The 17217-nt window shown below is 38.1% G+C and overlaps 1 protein-coding gene across 2 annotated transcripts in view; it reads left to right on the top strand.

Moving 5' to 3' along the window:
* Positions 1-6688, top strand: part of TMLHE (trimethyllysine hydroxylase, epsilon) — a 59506-nt gene extending 52818 nt beyond the window's left edge. For both annotated transcript variants that reach the window (XM_065915622.1, XM_065915621.1), the window contains 3 exons: positions 594-830; positions 3737-3875; positions 4679-6688. In XM_065915622.1, the coding sequence (XP_065771694.1) occupies positions 594-830; positions 3737-3875; positions 4679-4810 (508 nt within the window). In that variant the 3' untranslated portion in view covers positions 4811-6688. The remainder of the gene's footprint in view (positions 1-593; positions 831-3736; positions 3876-4678) is intronic.
* Positions 6689-17217: the final 10529 nt, after the last annotated feature.

The raw sequence follows: 17217 nt of genomic DNA, 5'->3' as shown, positions 1-17217 counted from the left end.
ATGCCAACAGGAAATTTTCACTCTCTTCCTTGAATATACCTTGCTCTTCTACATTGATATGTTTGGTCATACCTTTTTCCTGCCTGAAATGCCCTCTTCTCACCTCAGTCTCATTTCAGCCCAAGCCTTGCTCGTTCTTTAAAACTAAGCAGAATTATTCTCATCCACATCTCAGAAAATTTATCTATACAACACCCCACTGTAATAATTTCCTCTCTTTATGGATCCACTGTCTTGTATATAACTTTATTATGGTGCCTATCATATTTTACCAGTACTTACTTGGTTCATTCTTCTAGATAGACTATGGGCTTCTTTAAAACAGAGACTATATCTTATTCATGCCCGTATTGCCCAAGTCTGACACATATAGGTTTCAGAACATATTAAATATATTTAGAAGGAACCCTTAGTGGCATTAATATGTCAGAGTAAACAAAAAAGTACAACTGAAAGACAATTAGGAAATGAGATTTATTTCTTAATGAAAAGAAAATGACACAAGTAGAATCAGTAATCATTTTTTTTTCTAAAAGTTTGATGTATTCTCTTTTCTCCACTGAACAGAGTAATTTAATTTTTCCCTTCTTTAGCATTCAAGTGTTTCACTGTCTTAAGCATGAAGGAACAGGTGGCAGGACACTGCTAGTTGATGGATTCTATGCAGCAGAAAAGGTACTTCAAAAGGCACCTGAGGAATTTGAACTCCTCAGTAAAGTGCCATTGAAGTATGAATATATTGAAAATGTTGGAGAATGTCAAAACCACATGATTGGGGTTGGACCAGTCTTAAATATCTACCCATGGAATAAAGAGCTCTATATGATCAGGTGAGTACCAAAGAACTATCCCTCAATGTAATATATTTGCCAGATATTAGTTTTCTAATGTAATGAAAATTCCTATGATCCTATATCTGTCACATTTTAATATTGCTATTCCATAGCTTTTTATTGGTACTATTTCTATTCTTATTAAAATTCCCATAGAATAATAAATAGGCCAACAGCCTAGGAACACTAGATTGGAGGGGCAGATTTTTCACATGGCATTTAAAAATGAAAATGCTTTTAAAACAAAAACAGTTATTAAATTGTGCTCAGTGATCAAACAGCTAGGGTGCCTAAAGGCATGATAACCACAACATTTGACTCTTGTCCAGATTTATGCATTTCTCCTGACCTGTGTATATTGCCACCTAGTATCTTGTACATTCATAAAGCACATCATATGCAAAACTGAACTTGTCATCTCCACTCATTTCAAGCCTGCTCCTTCACACACAATTGTGAAGATAAAAATAAATTGTTGCCCCTGTATTGTGGTAGGAACTACATAAATCCTAAATCACTTCCCTGGGATAAGCTCCACTGGAAAACTCTCCCTCCGTCATCTCTTGTGTCTCAATTACCTAGAACAATGAGTAGGTGCTCAATATTTTCCCCAACATTTCATTATGAACACTTTTAAATACAAAAAAGTTAAAAGCGTTTACAAGGAAAACTTGTATACCTACCACCGAGATTCTACCATTAAGATATTGCTATACTTGTGTGGGCTTCCTTGGTAGCTCAGCTGGTAAAGAATCTACCTGCAATGCAGGAGACCCTGGTTCAATTTCTGGGTGGAGAAGATCCCCTAGAGGAGGGATAGGCTACCCACTCCAGTATTCTTGCCTGGAGAATCCCCATGGACAGAGGAACCTGGCAGGCTACAGTCCATGGGGTTGCAAAGAGTCAGACATGACTGAGCAACTAAGAACAGTGCAGCACATACTTGCTTTATTATGAATCTATCTATCTTTCTATCCTTCTGTTTATTTTTTTTCATTTATTTTTATTAGTTGGAAGCTAATTACTTTACAATATTGTAGTGATTTTTACCATACATTGACATGAATCATTATAATCCTTCTGTTTATAAATTAATCTTATTCTTGATACATTGCACAAAACCTTGAAGGTATGTCTCCCAATGTACTTCAACATTTATAACCTTAAGTCTAAAATTCAATATTTGTTTACAGATGTTTAATTTTGATATAAAATATACATACAATGTATATACATACAATGTTGGTATAAATATTGAATATACACTTGCTGAGTTTTTAAAACTGCATACACCTATGTAACCCAAATGTCTATCAAGATATAGACTATTACCATCACTACAGAAAGTACCTTTATACCCCTTGTCAGCCCAACCCTACACACACACTGAGAGGAAACATCTGTTTTTATTTTTTACCACCATAGATTTGTTTTGCCTGTTCTAGAAATTCGCATCCTGGAACAAATCCATTCTTTTATGAATAAACACCTGGGCTGTTTCCTGTTTGGGATTATTTTGAATAAAGCTGCCATCAATGTTCATGTAAAACTATCTTTATAGATATGTGTTTTCATTTCACACAGATAAATACCTAAGAGTGGAACTGCTGGATCATAGAGTACGTGACTTTTTAGTTTCATTAGCAACTTTTACTAAAGCATGTGTTCCATTTTACAGTTGTCAACAATGTATGAAAGTTGTAGCTTCTCCACATCCTTGCTAATACTTGGTGTTTTCAGTCATTAATTGTAGCCATTATACTGGATATCTCCTTGGTGTTCTAATGTGTATTTTTTGGTGACTGATGATGTTGAGCTTATTTCCACGTGCATATTGACCATTCATATATCTCCTTTTGCTAAGTAACTAGTTAGATATTTTGCCCACTTTTTCACTGGATTGTCTTTTCATTATTGAGTTGTCTCAGCCTTTCCTATCCATTTTGATATTTTTTTATTTCTCATTCACCAATATGTAGGAGTCACTCAGTTTCCAGATTTCTTTCATAGGGAATTGTTCTCTGTGTAACTGTAGATTTGTTTCTATTATAGACCAGAACCTCCAGCACTATTTGTAATAGTTACAAACTGGAAATTACTTACATGTCTATCAATAGAATGGATAAATGGGTGAAAGTCCCTCAGTCATGTCCAAAAGCCCCTCAGTCATGTCCGACTCTTTGTGACCCCATGGACTATACAGTCCATGGAATTCTCCAAGCCAGAATACTGGAGTGGGCAGCCGTTCCCTTCTCCAGAGGATCTTCCCAACCCAGGGAGCAAACCCAGGTCTCCCACACTGCCGGGAGATTCTTTACCAGTTGAGCCACAAGGGAAACCTTGAATGGATGAATACATTGTGGTGTAGTCCCACAATAAAATTCTATTCAACATGAAGGATGAATGAACTATTGACATGCGGTACAATAATGATAAATCTTCTAAATATAACATTAAATGAAAGAAGCCAGACACAAAAAAGTATATACTATAGTATTCCATTTATATAAAGTTTTATAAATAAGCAAAACTAATCTGTGGTGACAGAAGTCATGATGGTATCACAGTTATCCTTGGATGAGGTGAAAGACATGCCATGTGACGTGGCCAAAATATATATAAAAACAAACAAAACATAATATTTTAAGATGGTAGAAACCAGCTAGAACTTTCTTCTATCCCCTACCCTCAGATTTTTCAAAGGAAAAAATAAATATGGTCAACAGGCAGTGGAACTCTTCTTTAAAATCTTATAGTCTTGAGAGAACATTAGCTTATTATTGCCACATCATCAATGGACAAGTAATGAATATAGGGAAAGCCTTATATAAAATTGCCCCATCAGCAACAGATGTTTTAATATGTTTTGGGGGAAATCTTTCTTTCTCACAATTTCACCTTAGGTACAACAACTATGACCGGGCTGTCATAAATACCATACCTTATGATGTTGTCCATCGTTGGTATACAGCACACCGGACTCTAACCAGAGAGTTGAGGAGGCCTGAGAATGAGTTTTGGGTCAAACTCAAGCCTGGCAAGGTGGGTGCCAAGCTCAATAGACGTCACGTAAGCAGTGAAGAGTGAGGATTTATTGAATATATGAGTCAAAATGTTACAAAGGAAAAAAAAGGAGGGAGTCCTGGGTATTGGCCCTGGTCCTACCACTCACTTACTGAATGACCCAGAAGCAGGATCCCCCGAGTATCTACCCATCAATGGTTCTATTTGTATCATGAGTGAGTTAAACTTGATAGTCCCTAAGGGTCCATCTGACTTCATGATTCCTTTTATTTTATTTTTTTTTTTTGGCTCTTCATATTTCCTCTGGATAAAGAATATCTCTAGCTTAGTGTAAGACAGTGAAACAGTTTAACTCTTTGAGAGAGAGAGAGAGAGAGAGAGAGAATTAAAAAGAACAAAAGAAACCAATGATCTGGTTTGCTTTGATAAAAGAATAATTACTCAAGAAATATAACCTCCTCAGATACAGGGCCTGTTATCTACTGTTGCCTTTGTTATTTCCATTTAGCCTAATACAGAGCTATGCACATCCTAGTTGTCACATGTTTAAAGAAAGAAAGAAAGTGAAGTCACTCAGTCGTGTCTGACTCTGTGACTCCATGAACTGTAGCCCAACAGGCTCCTCCATGGAATTTTCTAGGCAAGATTACTGGAGTCAAATGTTTACTTAATCTCAAAATTAAAAAAAAAAAAACTCATTAAATGTAATCAGAGAACAACCTAAAATTTTTATTTTAAATGATCTCTTCTGATTTATGATTCCTGTGGTCTGCACTTGTTCTGAGTATTTTTCCTCTCTCTTTTTTTTTTCCTGTTCACAGGTCCTATTTATAGACAACTGGCGTGTCCTACATGGCAGGGAATCCTTCACAGGCTACCGCCAACTCTGTGGCTGCTATTTAACAAGGGATGATGTATTAAACACTGCTCGTCTCTTGGGCCTTCAGGCTTAAAATTGATGGCATTGAGATTATGAACATGCCTGACACCCTATCAGAATTTCATTTCATATCAGCAGAATAATATTGTGCCAATACAAACTTCAAATTGTCTCCTCACATCATCACATGAAACAAAAGCCTCCCCTTTTTCTAGTAAGGAAAACCTTAGAGAGACCATCTCGTATGGTATCTCTCTTCCCCAAGTTACAACGTGGACTCATTTGGTTTTTAGATCTTTTGATGTAATTTTGGTCAATCTTCTTCAGAAATATAATCATCACATTGATGAGAAAGAATAATAGTCACTAGGTAAAAATTTGTTTCAACAGGATCTATCAGAAAGAAGAGAATTATAGGAATAATGCAGTCTAGCTAGAGCTGAAATTTGCAACATTTTTTGGTCTTAAGACATCCAAACACTTCAACGCTATTGAGGACACCAAAAAGTGCTTAGATGTGGGTTATATCTATTGCTACTAATTACATTAGATATGAAGACTTAGAAATGTTTAAAATTTAAGAACAAAACAGCATACATCCATCAGAGAGATGACTTCATCACATGTCATATAGCCTCTGGAAAAGTCTTCTGTACGTTCATTAGATAATTAAATGGAAAAGGCAATATCATCTTAATATTGTTATTTAAAATATTTTTATTAATAATATACAGACCCACTAAAAGAATCTCAGGGACTACTCCAGGTGTCTTTAGACTACACTTTGAGAACCAGTGGCCTAGAGCAGCAGTCCCCAAGCTTTTTGGCACCAGGGACTGGTTTTGTGGAAGACAATATTTCCACGAACTGGGCCAGGGTGGCAGGAGTAGGGGGGTGTGGTTTCAAGACAATTCAAGTGCAACAATGAGGAAAGGTTGTAAATACTTAGGAAGTTTTGCTCACTCACCCACTGCTCACCTGCTGCTGTGTGGCCTGTTTCCTCACCTAGTTAGGGACCCCTTGGTTTAACTGAAAGCTTAAATTTTTTTTCTGTGGTCTCCTAGAACTACAGATATTGTAGGAATTGCTTCATAGCACAAGCTCAGTGATAAGGTGGGAACTGAATACATAGTATTTTATCTTGTGAGAAGAATTATCTCTTCTAAATCATCTCTCAAGGAGTAAAACTAAGAAATCACAACAGTTCCTGTGGAAGAAACCCATCCGTTTGGTAATTCTGTGAGGGATAATTACACAAAGGTTTTTAGAGATTTCTGAGGTTCCATATGATAATTCACACATGCACACACATACACACATGCATGTGCATGCCCACATGCACACAAAACACAGTAAGTGGAGATTACTATCCAAACTTGCATTTTAATTTTTGAAGGAATTTATGAAGCAATGTTTTCCTCCATTTCTGCTGCTCTCTTTTTCTGTCTTAAAATATTCTACATGTCAACTGCCAAGATTTGACTGGGTTAAGTATAATTGGTTTCTTTTATTTTTAATGATTTTCCTTTATATGTGGGGGGGGGGCGGAAAGAGAGAGACAGAAGGATAGGTTTGAGATTTATTTTCTGTTGGCTTTCATTGAAAATGAAGTTGTACAATAACCATATTGACTGCTATAGAATGATGTAAAACAATCCAGGCTAGGATGTATGTAAGAGGAAAAAAGCATTATTAGTGAGGATAGGAGTCACAAATCAAAGTCAGTATTCTCTGACAGGGAATAGAGCCTAATCTGATGTTTACAGAAAGTTCTTAGTTCACATTTAACAATTTATGCATTATTTTATTGACCCATCCAGGGCACAAAACTATGTTCTCAAATATTTCTGCATTTTATTTGTACTGCATAGGAATCCTTAGGGGTCTTCCATGAAAAGTGTTTTCCTCTTAGGTCAAAGGACTGATGATTAAATTCATGTATTAAAGAGTATTTGTTGTTATTTAGTCGCTCAGTCATGTCTGACTCTTTGCAACCCCATGGACTGTAGCCCACCAGGCTCCTCTGTCCATGGGGTTCTCCAGGCAAGAATACTGGAGTGAATTGCCATGCTCTCCTCCAGGGAATCTTCCCGATCCAGTGAACAAACTCACATATCTTATGTATCCTGCACTGGCAGGTGGATTCTTTACCACTGTGCCACCTGGGAAGCCCTTTACTATAATTATAAAATCCTCCACATCTGTTACAATCTGTCCCCCAATCACAAGACATCTAGCCTAAATCATTATGGTAATAGTGTAGAGTATCTACTTTGCTCTGCTGGCAAAGACTCCATTTTTTCTGTTCTCCAGAACAAGTATATGATATCACTTATATGAGAAATCTTAAAAAAAAAAAAAAGAACTTATTTACAAAACAGAAACATACGTACATAGAAAACAAAATTATGGTTACCAAAGGGGAAAGGGAGGAGAATGAGAAGTATGAGATTAATAGATACATACTATCATATATGAGCTTACTAACTGCACAGGGAACTATATTCAAAATCTTGCAATAAACTATAATGGGAAAGAATCCAAACTGAATAACATTACAAAGTCTTTGAAAACAGAACTACATTAAGACCATGAACCATACAGGGCTGGTTACAACATGTGGCTGGGACCCAAATGAGTAGGGGGAAAAATAAACAGAGTCTTGGGGACCTGTGGGCATATAACAAAAGGGCTGAGATTTTTCTCATTGGTGTGCTAGAGGACAGGAGAAAGAAGGTGGGACTGGAAAGTATTCAAAGAAATAATGGCTGAAAGTTTTCTGTGTGGCAAAAGATATAAACGTACAAATTGAAGAAGTTGAGTGAATCCTAAATATAATAAGCCCAAAGAAATCCACATCAAGATACACCACCATCAAACTTCTGAAAACTAAAGGCCTAGAAAAAAGTCTTGAAAGCAGCAAGAGAGAAACAATATCTTTCATGTATGGGGAAAACTGAGTTACATGGATTTCACATCAGAAACCACTGAGGTCAGAAGGAACTGGCATGACACTTCTCAGATGGTGAAAGAAAAGAATCAGAATTAGTGGCTCAGACAGTAAAGAATCCACCTGCAATGCGGGAGACCTGGGTTCGATCACTGGGTTGGGAAGATACCCTGGAGGAGGGCATGGCAACCCACTCCAGTATTCTTGCCTGGAGAAACCCTATGGACCTATGAGCTGGACAGGCTACAGTCCATGGGGTTGCACAAAGTTTGGCACAACTGTGTGACTAAGCACAGCACAGCACATACATGGTGATCAAGTGAGATTTATTCCATGAATATAATGTTGGTTCAACACATGGAAATCAATTAATGTAATACACCATATTTATAGAATGTGGAGAAGGCGCTCATGATCATCTCATAGATGTGAGGGGGGGCATTTGACAAAATCCAACACCTGTTGCATAAAAATGAATTCAACAAAATCCAACATCTATTTCATAAAAATGAATTCAACAAAATAGGAATAGAAGGGAATTTCCTCAACCTGATAGAGAGTACCTAATGGAAAACTCACAAATAGCATCATACTTAGTGGTAAAAGAGTAGATGGCTTCCCTCTAGCATCAGGAACAAGACAAGGATGTCTGTTATTGTCACTTCTACACTTGATCTTTAACCAAAAGGCTGAGAAGCGATGTTATTGTCACTTCTATTCAATATTATATTCAAAGCTCTAGTCAGGGCAATTAGGCAGGAAAAATAAAGGGATCCAGACTAGAAAGGAATGAGGAAAACTATCTCTATTTGTAGATGACATGCTTTTTGTATATATAAAACAATAAAGAATCCACCAAAAACCCACAACAACCTATTCATATATGCAATGAGCTCAGCAAAGTTGCAGAATCCAAGGCCAATGTGCAATAATCAATTATGCTTCTTTCTATATACTAGCAATGAACAACTAAAAATTAGTTTAGGAAAGTAATCCATTTTACAGTATTGTCTAAAGTAATAAAATACTGAGAAATAAATTTAACAGAAACTGTGCAAGCCTTGTACTCTAAGAACTGCAAAATGTTGCTGAAAGAAATGAAAGAGGCCCCAAGGAAATATAAACCCATCCCATGTAAGTGGATTGAACATATAATATTGTTAAGATGGCCATAATCCCACAGGCAATATACAGATTCAGTGCTATGCCTGTTAGAGTCTAACCTGGCTTATTTGTAAAAACTGAAAAGCTGGTCCTAAAATTCATATGTAAATGCAAGGAAGGAAGATAGCCAAAACAATCTTGAGAAAGAAGAACAAAGCTGAAGAACACACATTTCCTAATTTAAGAACTTCTAACAAGACTATAGCAATTCTAAAAAGTGTGGTGCTGGCATAATGGCAGTCATATAGGCCAATGTTTCAGGATTTCAAATCAAAAATAAATCCACGTGTCTGTAAATAGTTGGTTTTCAATGAGGGTGCCAAGATCATTCAGTAGAGGAATGACTAAACTCCTCAAAAAATGCTGGTGAGATGAGAGGATATCCATAAACAAAAGAATTAATTTGGACCCCTAATTTCACATCATGTAAAAAAAATCAGCACTAAATGGATCACAGACCAAAATGTAAAGGGCTGAAACTATAAAATGTTTGTAATAAAACGTGTAAATCTCCATGACTTTGAATTAGGCAATGGTTACTAAAATATGACAGCAAAAAACCCAAGCACAAAAGAAAAAATAAATTGGACACTATCCAAATCAAAAACTTATGTGCATCAAATAAGTCTATCTAGAAATTGAGAATCATAATAGAAAGAGATTCATGTACCCCAATGTGAGTTGCAGCACTATTTACAATAACTAGGACATGGAAGCAAACTAGATGTCTATGAACAGATGAATGGATAAAGAAGTTGTGGTACATATATACATTGGAATATTACTCAGCCATTAAAAAGAACACATTTGAGTCAGTCCTAATGAGATGGATGAACCTACAGACTGTTACACAGTGAAGTAAATCAGAAAGAGAAAACTAAATATTGTATATTAATGCATGCGTATGGAATATAGAAAGATGGTACTGATGAGCCTATTTGCAGGGCAGCAATAAAGATGCACCAGGACTAAGGGAAAGGAGCAGTGACCCTCAAAAGAGCCTGAGCCAGACCTGCCTTTGAGTGTCTGAGAGTCTCCAGAAGAAGCATGAGTCAGCAGTGACCTGCTGCGGGGACAGAGGATCTTCATTTTTTCATTCAAAAAACTAAGATCATGGCAGCCAGTCCCATCACTTCATGGCAAATAGATGGGGAAACAATGGAAACAATGAAAGGCTTTATTTTCTTGGGCTCCAAAATCAATGCAGATTGTGACTGCTATATTTCCATGGTGCAGCCATGAAATTAAAAGACTCTTGCTCCTTGGAAGAAAAGCTATGACAAACCTAGACAGCATATTAAAAAGCAGAGGCATTACTTTGTCTACAAAGGTCTGTGTAGTCAAAACTATGATTTTTCCAGTAGTCTCACATCCTGGACAGTAAAAAAGACTGGGTGTTGAGGAATTGATGCCTTTGAACTGCGGTGTTGGAGAAGACTCTTGAGAGTCCCTTGGACTACAAAGAGATCCAACCAGTCCATCCTAAAGAGAATAAACCCTGAATATTCAGTGGAAGCACTGATGCTGAAGCTGAAGCTCCAGTACTTTGGCCACCTGATGCAAAGAGCTGACTCACTGGAAAAGACCCTGATGCTGGGAAAGATTGAAGGCAGGAGAAGAAGGGGATAACAGAGGATGAGATGGTTGGATGGCATCACTGACTCAAGGGACATGAGTTGGAGCAAACTCCAGGAGATGGTGAAGGACAGGGAAACCTGTTGTGCTGCAGTTCATGGGGTCGCAAAGAGTGGGACACCACTGAGCGACTGAACAACAACAAATGGAGATGTGGACATAGAGAACAGATTTGTGTACACAGTGGGGGAAGGGGAGGGTGGGATGAATTGAGATAGTAGCATAGAAACATATACATTACCACATGTAAAACAGATAGCCAGTGGAAATTTACTTTATGACAAAGGGAGCTCAAATCTGGTGCTCTGTACAACCTAGAGGGGTGAGATGGGGTGGGAAGTGGGAAGGACAGTCAGAGGATCAAGAGGGAAGGGACATATGTATACCTATGGCTAATTCATGTTGAGGTATGGCAGAAGCCAGCACAACATTGTAAAGCAATTCTCCTCCAATTAGAAAGAAAGAAAAAAATTATGATTAAGAACCAAGGCTAAATTTTGGTTATAAAGTAGATAGTGTGTAATATGTAATATCTCTATATACTGACAATGTAGATATAGAATAAACGGGGGGAAAGAGGGGAAATCAGGAGAGGGTATGAAAAATAGAAAAATCTGTTTTTAACATTTTTTTACCCAAAGTTTAAACTTTTTACTTTGTATTGGGGTATAACCGAGTAACAATTGTGTGGTAGTTTCAGGTGAACAATAAAGGAACTCAGCCAAACATATACATGTATCCATTCTCCCCCCAAACTCCCCGCTTATCCAGGCTGCCACATGACACTGAGCAGAGTTCCCTGTGCTATACCGTTGGTCCTTGTTGGTTATCCATTTTAAATATAGCGATGTGTACATGACCTTCCCAAAGTCCCTGACTATCCCTTCTCCTCGGCAACCATAAGTTCATTTTCCAAGTCTGTGAGTCTCTTTCTGTTTGTAAGTTTGTTTGTGTCATTTCTTTTTAGATCCCACCTATAAGGGATGTCATATATTTCTCCTTTCTGTCTGACTTAGAAATAAAAGAAATTGAAAGGACAATCCACACGATGGGAGAAACATTTGCAAATCCTATATCTGATAAGGATGTACTTTCCAGAATGCATAAAGAACCGTAACCAGTTAACAACAAAAAGACAAGCAACCTAATTAAATAAGCAAAGGACTTGAATAGGCATTCCTCCAAAGCAGATGTGGAAATGTCCAAGAAGCACAAGAAAAGATGCTCAACATATTTAGCCATTCAGTTCAGCTCAGTCGTTCAGTCATGTCCAACTCTTTGCAACCCCATGAACCGCAGCACGCCAGGTCTCCCTGTCCATCACCAACTCCTGGAGTCCACCCAAACCCATGTCCATTGAGTCGGTGATGCCATCCAACCATCTCATCCTCCGTCATCCCCTTCTTCTCCTGCCCTCAATTTTTCCCAGCATCAGGGTCTTTTCCAATGAGTCATCTCTTCGCATCAGGTGTCCAAAGTATTGGAGTTTCAGCTTCAACATGAGTCCTTCCAGTGAACACCCAGAACTTATCTCCTTTAGGATGGACTGGTTGGATCTCCTTGCAGTCCACAGGACTCTCAAGAGTCTTCTCCAACATCACAGTTCAAAAGCATCAATTTTTCGGCACTCAGCTTTCGTTATAGTTCAACTCTCACATCCATACATGACCACTGGAAAAACCATAGCCTTGACTAGACGGACCTATGTTGACAAAGTAATGTCTCTGCTTTTTAATATGCTGTCTAGGTTGGTCATAACTTTCCTTTCAAGGAGTAATTGTCTTTTAATTTCATGGCTGCAATCACCATCTGCAGTGATTTTGGAGCCCATAAAAATAAAGTCAGCCACTGTTTCCCCATCTATTTGCCATGAAGTGATGGAGCCAGATGCCATGATCTTAGTTTTCTGAATGTTGAGCTTTCAGCCAACTTTTTCACTGTCCTCTTTCACTTTCATCAAGAGACTCTTTAGTTCTTCTTCATTTTCTGCCATAAGGGTGGTGTCATCTGCATATCTGAGATTATTGATCTTTAGCCATTAGAGAAATACAAATAAAATCGCCATGAGATACCACTTCACACCCACTACAATGGTTATTACAAGCAAAAAAAAAAAAAATAACAAGTTTTGGAGAAGATGTGGACAAACTGGGACCTTCATTCACTGCTTTTTGAGAATGCAAAAATGGCAGACCCCTGTGGAAATCAGTGAGGTGGGTGGTTCCTCAATAAAAGAAACATAGAATTATCATTGTGTTGTTCAGTCACACAGTCATGTCTGACTCTTTATGATCCTCATGAATTGCAACACAACAGGCCTCCCTGTCCCTGACCATCTCCTGAAGTTTGCCCAAGTTCATGTCCATTGTATTGGTGATACTATCCAGACATCTCATCCTTTGATGCCCTCTTCTCCTTCTACCCTCAATCTTTCCAAGCATCAGGGACTTTTCCAAAGAGTTGACTGTTCCACCAGATGACAAAAATGCTGGAGCTTCAGCATCAGTTCTTCCAACAAGTATTCAGGATTGATTTCCTTAAGACTTACTGGTTTTATCTCCTAGCTGTCTAAGGGACTTTCAGGAGTCTTCTCCAGCACCACAGTCTGAGGCATCAATTCTTTGGTTTTCTGCCAACTTTACAGTAAAGATCTCACAACCGTACGTGAGCACTGGGAAGACCATAGCCTTGACTATACAGATCTTTGTCAGCAACTTCTCTGCTTTTCCACACACTGTCTAGGTTTCTCATCAGTCTTTCTTCCAAGGAGCAAGCGTCTTTTAATTTCATGGCTGCAGTCACCATCCACAGTGATTTTGGAGCCCCAGAAGTCGAAATCTATCACTACATCCACATTTTCCCCTTCTATTTGCCATGAAGTGATGGGGCTGGATGCTATGAATGTAGGTTTTTGAATATTGAGTTTTAAGCCAGATCTTTCACTCTCTTCTTTCACCCTCAAGAGGCTCTTTAGTTCCTCTTCACTTTCTGACATTAGAGTTGTATCATCTGCATATCTGAGGTTGTTGACATTTCTCCCAGCAATCATGATTCCAGCTTGTGACTCCTTCAGCTCAGCATTTGGCATGAATATATTCTGCATATAAGATAAATAAGCAGGATGACAATATACAGCCTTGCCATACACCTTTCCGAATATGGAACTAGGATGTTGCTTCTTGACCTGCATACAGGTTTCTCAGGAGACAGGTAAGTTGGTCTGGTATGGTATCCCATCTCTTTAAGAATTTTCCACAGTTTGCTGTGATCCACACAGTCTGTGGTTTTCCTCTATTTATTTGCACTGTTTATTTAACAAGTCTTCCTTATCTCTCCATGCTATTCTCTTGAACTCTGCATTCAGTTGAGTATATCTTTCCCTTTCCCATTTGCCTGTTGCTTCTCTTCTTTGCTCAGTTGTTTGTAAAACCTCCTCAGACAACCACTTTGCCTTCTTGCATTCCTCTTTTGGGGGGAGCGTTTTGGTCACTGCCTACTGTACAATGTTATGAACCCCTGTCCATAGTCCTTCAGGCACTCTGTCTACCACATCTAATCACTTGAATCTATTCATCACCTCCACTGGGATTTGATTTAGGTTATACCTGAATGGCCTATTGGTTTTCCCTACATTCTTCCCGTACATTCTTTCCCTACATTCTTCTTTCCCATTCTTTCCCTACATTCTTCCCTTCCATTCTCCCTGTATGCCTGAATTTTGCAATAAAGAGCTCATGACCTGAGTCACAGTCAGCTCCACATCTTGTTTTTGCTGACTGTATAGCAATTCTGCATCTTTGCCTGCAGAAAATATAATCAATCTGATTTAGGTATTGACCGTCTGATGATGTCCATATGTAGAGTTGTCTCTTGTGTTGTGGGAAGAGGGTGTTTGCTATGACCAGTGCATCCTCTTGGCAAAACTCTCTTTGCCTTTTCCTTGCTTCATCTTGTACTCCAAGGCCAAATTTGCCTGTTATTTTGGGTGTCACTTGACTTCTTATTTTAGCATTCCAGTCCTCTACGATGAAAAGGACATCTTTTTGGTGTTAGTTCTAGAAGGTGTTTTAGGTCTTCATAGAACCATTCAACTTCAGCTTCTTTGGCATCAGTGATTGGGACATAGACTTGGATTACTGTGATGTTGAATGGTTTGCTTGGAGACAGACTGAAATCATTCTGTCATTTTTGAGATTGGACCCAAGAATTCCATTTTAGTCTCTTTTATTGACTATTAAACTATTCCATTTCTTTTTTTTTAATTAGTTGGAGGCTAATTACTTCACAACATTTCAGTGGGTTTTGTCATACATTGACATGAAGCAGCCATAGAGTTACACGTATTCCCCATCCCGATCCCCCCTCCCACCTCCCTCTCCACCCGATCCCTCTGGGTCTTCCCACTGCACCACGCCAGAGCACTTGTCTCATGCATCCTACCTGGGCTGGTGATCTGTTTCACCATAGATAATATACATGCTGTTCTTTCAAAACATCCCACCCTCACCTTCTCCCACAGAGTTCAAAAGTCTGTTCTGTACTTCTGTGTCTCTTTTTCTGTTTTGCATATAGGGTTATCATTACCATCTTTCTAAATCCCATATATATATATGTGTTAGTATGCTGTAATGTTCTTTATCTTTCTGGCTTACTTCACTGTGTATAATGGGCTCCAGTTTCATCCATCTCATTAGAACTGATTCAAATGAATTCTTTTTAACGGCTGAGTAATATTCCATGGTATATATGTACCACAGCTTCCTTATCCATTCATCTGCTGATGGGCATCTAGGTTGCTTCCATGTCCTGGCTATTATAAACAGTGCTGCGATGAACATTGGGGTGCACGTGTTTCTTTCAGATCTGGTTTCCTTGGTGTGTATGCCCAGAAGTGGTATTACTGGGTCATATGGCAGTTCTATTTCCAGTTTTTTAAGAAATCTCCACACTGTTTTCCATAGTGGCTGTACTAGTTTGCATTCCCACCAACAGTGTAAGAGGGTTCCCTTTTCTCCACACCCTCTCCAGCATTTATTGCTTGTAGACTTTTGGATAGCAGCCATCCTGACTGGCGTGTAATGGTACCTCATTATGGTTTTGATTTGCATTTCTCTGATAATGAGTGATGTTGAGCATCTTTTCATGTGTTTGTTAGCCATCTGGATGTCTTCTTTGGAGAAATGTCTGTTTAGTTCTTTGGCCCATTTTTTGATTGGGTCATTTATTTTTCTGGAATTGAGCTACAGGAGTTGCTTGTATATTTTTGAGATTAATCCTTTGTCTGTTTCTTCATTTGCTATTATTTTCTCCCAATCTGAGGGCTGTCTTTTCACCTTACTTATAGTTTCCTTTGTAGTGCAAAAGCTTTTAAGTTTCATTAGGTCCCATTTGTTTAGTTTTGCTTTTATTTCCAATATTCTGGGAGGTGGGTCATAGAGGATCTTGCTGTGATTTATGTCATAGAGTGTTTTGCCTATGTTCTTCTCTAGGAGTTTTATAGTTTCTGGTCTTACATTTAGATCTTTAATCCATTTTGAGTTTATTTTTGTGTATGGTGTTAGGAAGTGTGCTAGTTTCATTCTTTTACAAGTGGTTGACCAGTTTTCCCAGCACCACTTGTTAAAGAGGTTGTCTTTTTTCCATTGTATATCCTTGCCTCCTTTGTCAAAGATAAGGTGTCCATAGGTTCGTGGATTTATCTCTAGGCTTTCTATTCTGTTCCATTGATCTATATTTCTGTCTTTGTGCCAGTACCATACTGTCTTGATGACTGTGGCTTTGTAGTAGAGTCTGAAGTCAGGCAGGTTGATTCCTCCAGTTCCATTCTTTTTCAAGATTACTTTGGCTATTCGATTATTTGGTTATTTTTTGTATTTCCATACAAATTATGAAATTATTTGTTCTAGTTCTGTGAAAAATACCGTTGGTAGCTTGATAGGGATTGCATTGAGTCTATAGATTGCTTTGGGTAGAATAGCCATTTTGATAATATTGATTCTTCCAACCCATGAACACGGTATGTTTCTCCATCTGTTTGTGTCCTCTTTGATTTCTTTCATCAGTGTTTTATAGTTTTCTATGTATAGGTATTTCGTTTCTTTAGGTAGATATACTCCTAATTATTTTATTCTTTTTGTTGCAATGGTGAATGGTATTGTTTCCTTAATTTCTGTTTCTGTTTTTTTCATTGTTAGTATATAGGAATGCAAGGGATTTCTGTGTGTTAATTTTATATCCTGCAACTTTACTATATTCATTGATTAGCTCTAGTAATTTTCTGGAAAAGTCTTTAGGGTTTTCTATGTAGAGGATCATGTCATCTGCAAACAGCGAGAGTTTCACTTCTTCTTTTCCTATCTGGATTCCTTTTATGTCTTTTTCTGCTCTGATTGCTGTGGCCAAAACTTCCAACACTATGTTGAATAGCAGTGGTGAGAGTGGGCACCCTTGTCTTGTTCCTGATTTCAGGGGAAATGCTTTCAATTTTTCACCATTGAGGGTGATGCTTGCTGTGGGTTTGTCATATATAGCTTTTATTATGTTGAGGTATGTTCCTTCTACTCCTGCTTTCTGGAGAGTTTTGATCATAAATGAGTGTTGAGTTTTGTCAAAGGCTTTCTCTGCATCTATTGAGATAATCATATGGTTTTTATCTTTCAATTTGTTAATGTGGTGTACTACGTTGATTGATTTGCAGATATTAAAGAATCCTTGCATTCCTTGGATAAAGC

This window comes from Muntiacus reevesi, chromosome X (assembly GCF_963930625.1).
Source record: "Muntiacus reevesi chromosome X, mMunRee1.1, whole genome shotgun sequence".
NCBI lineage: Eukaryota > Metazoa > Chordata > Mammalia > Artiodactyla > Cervidae > Muntiacus > Muntiacus reevesi.
Note: the sequence above shows the minus strand (reverse complement) of the source record. Positions and strands in the feature narration are given on the sequence as shown.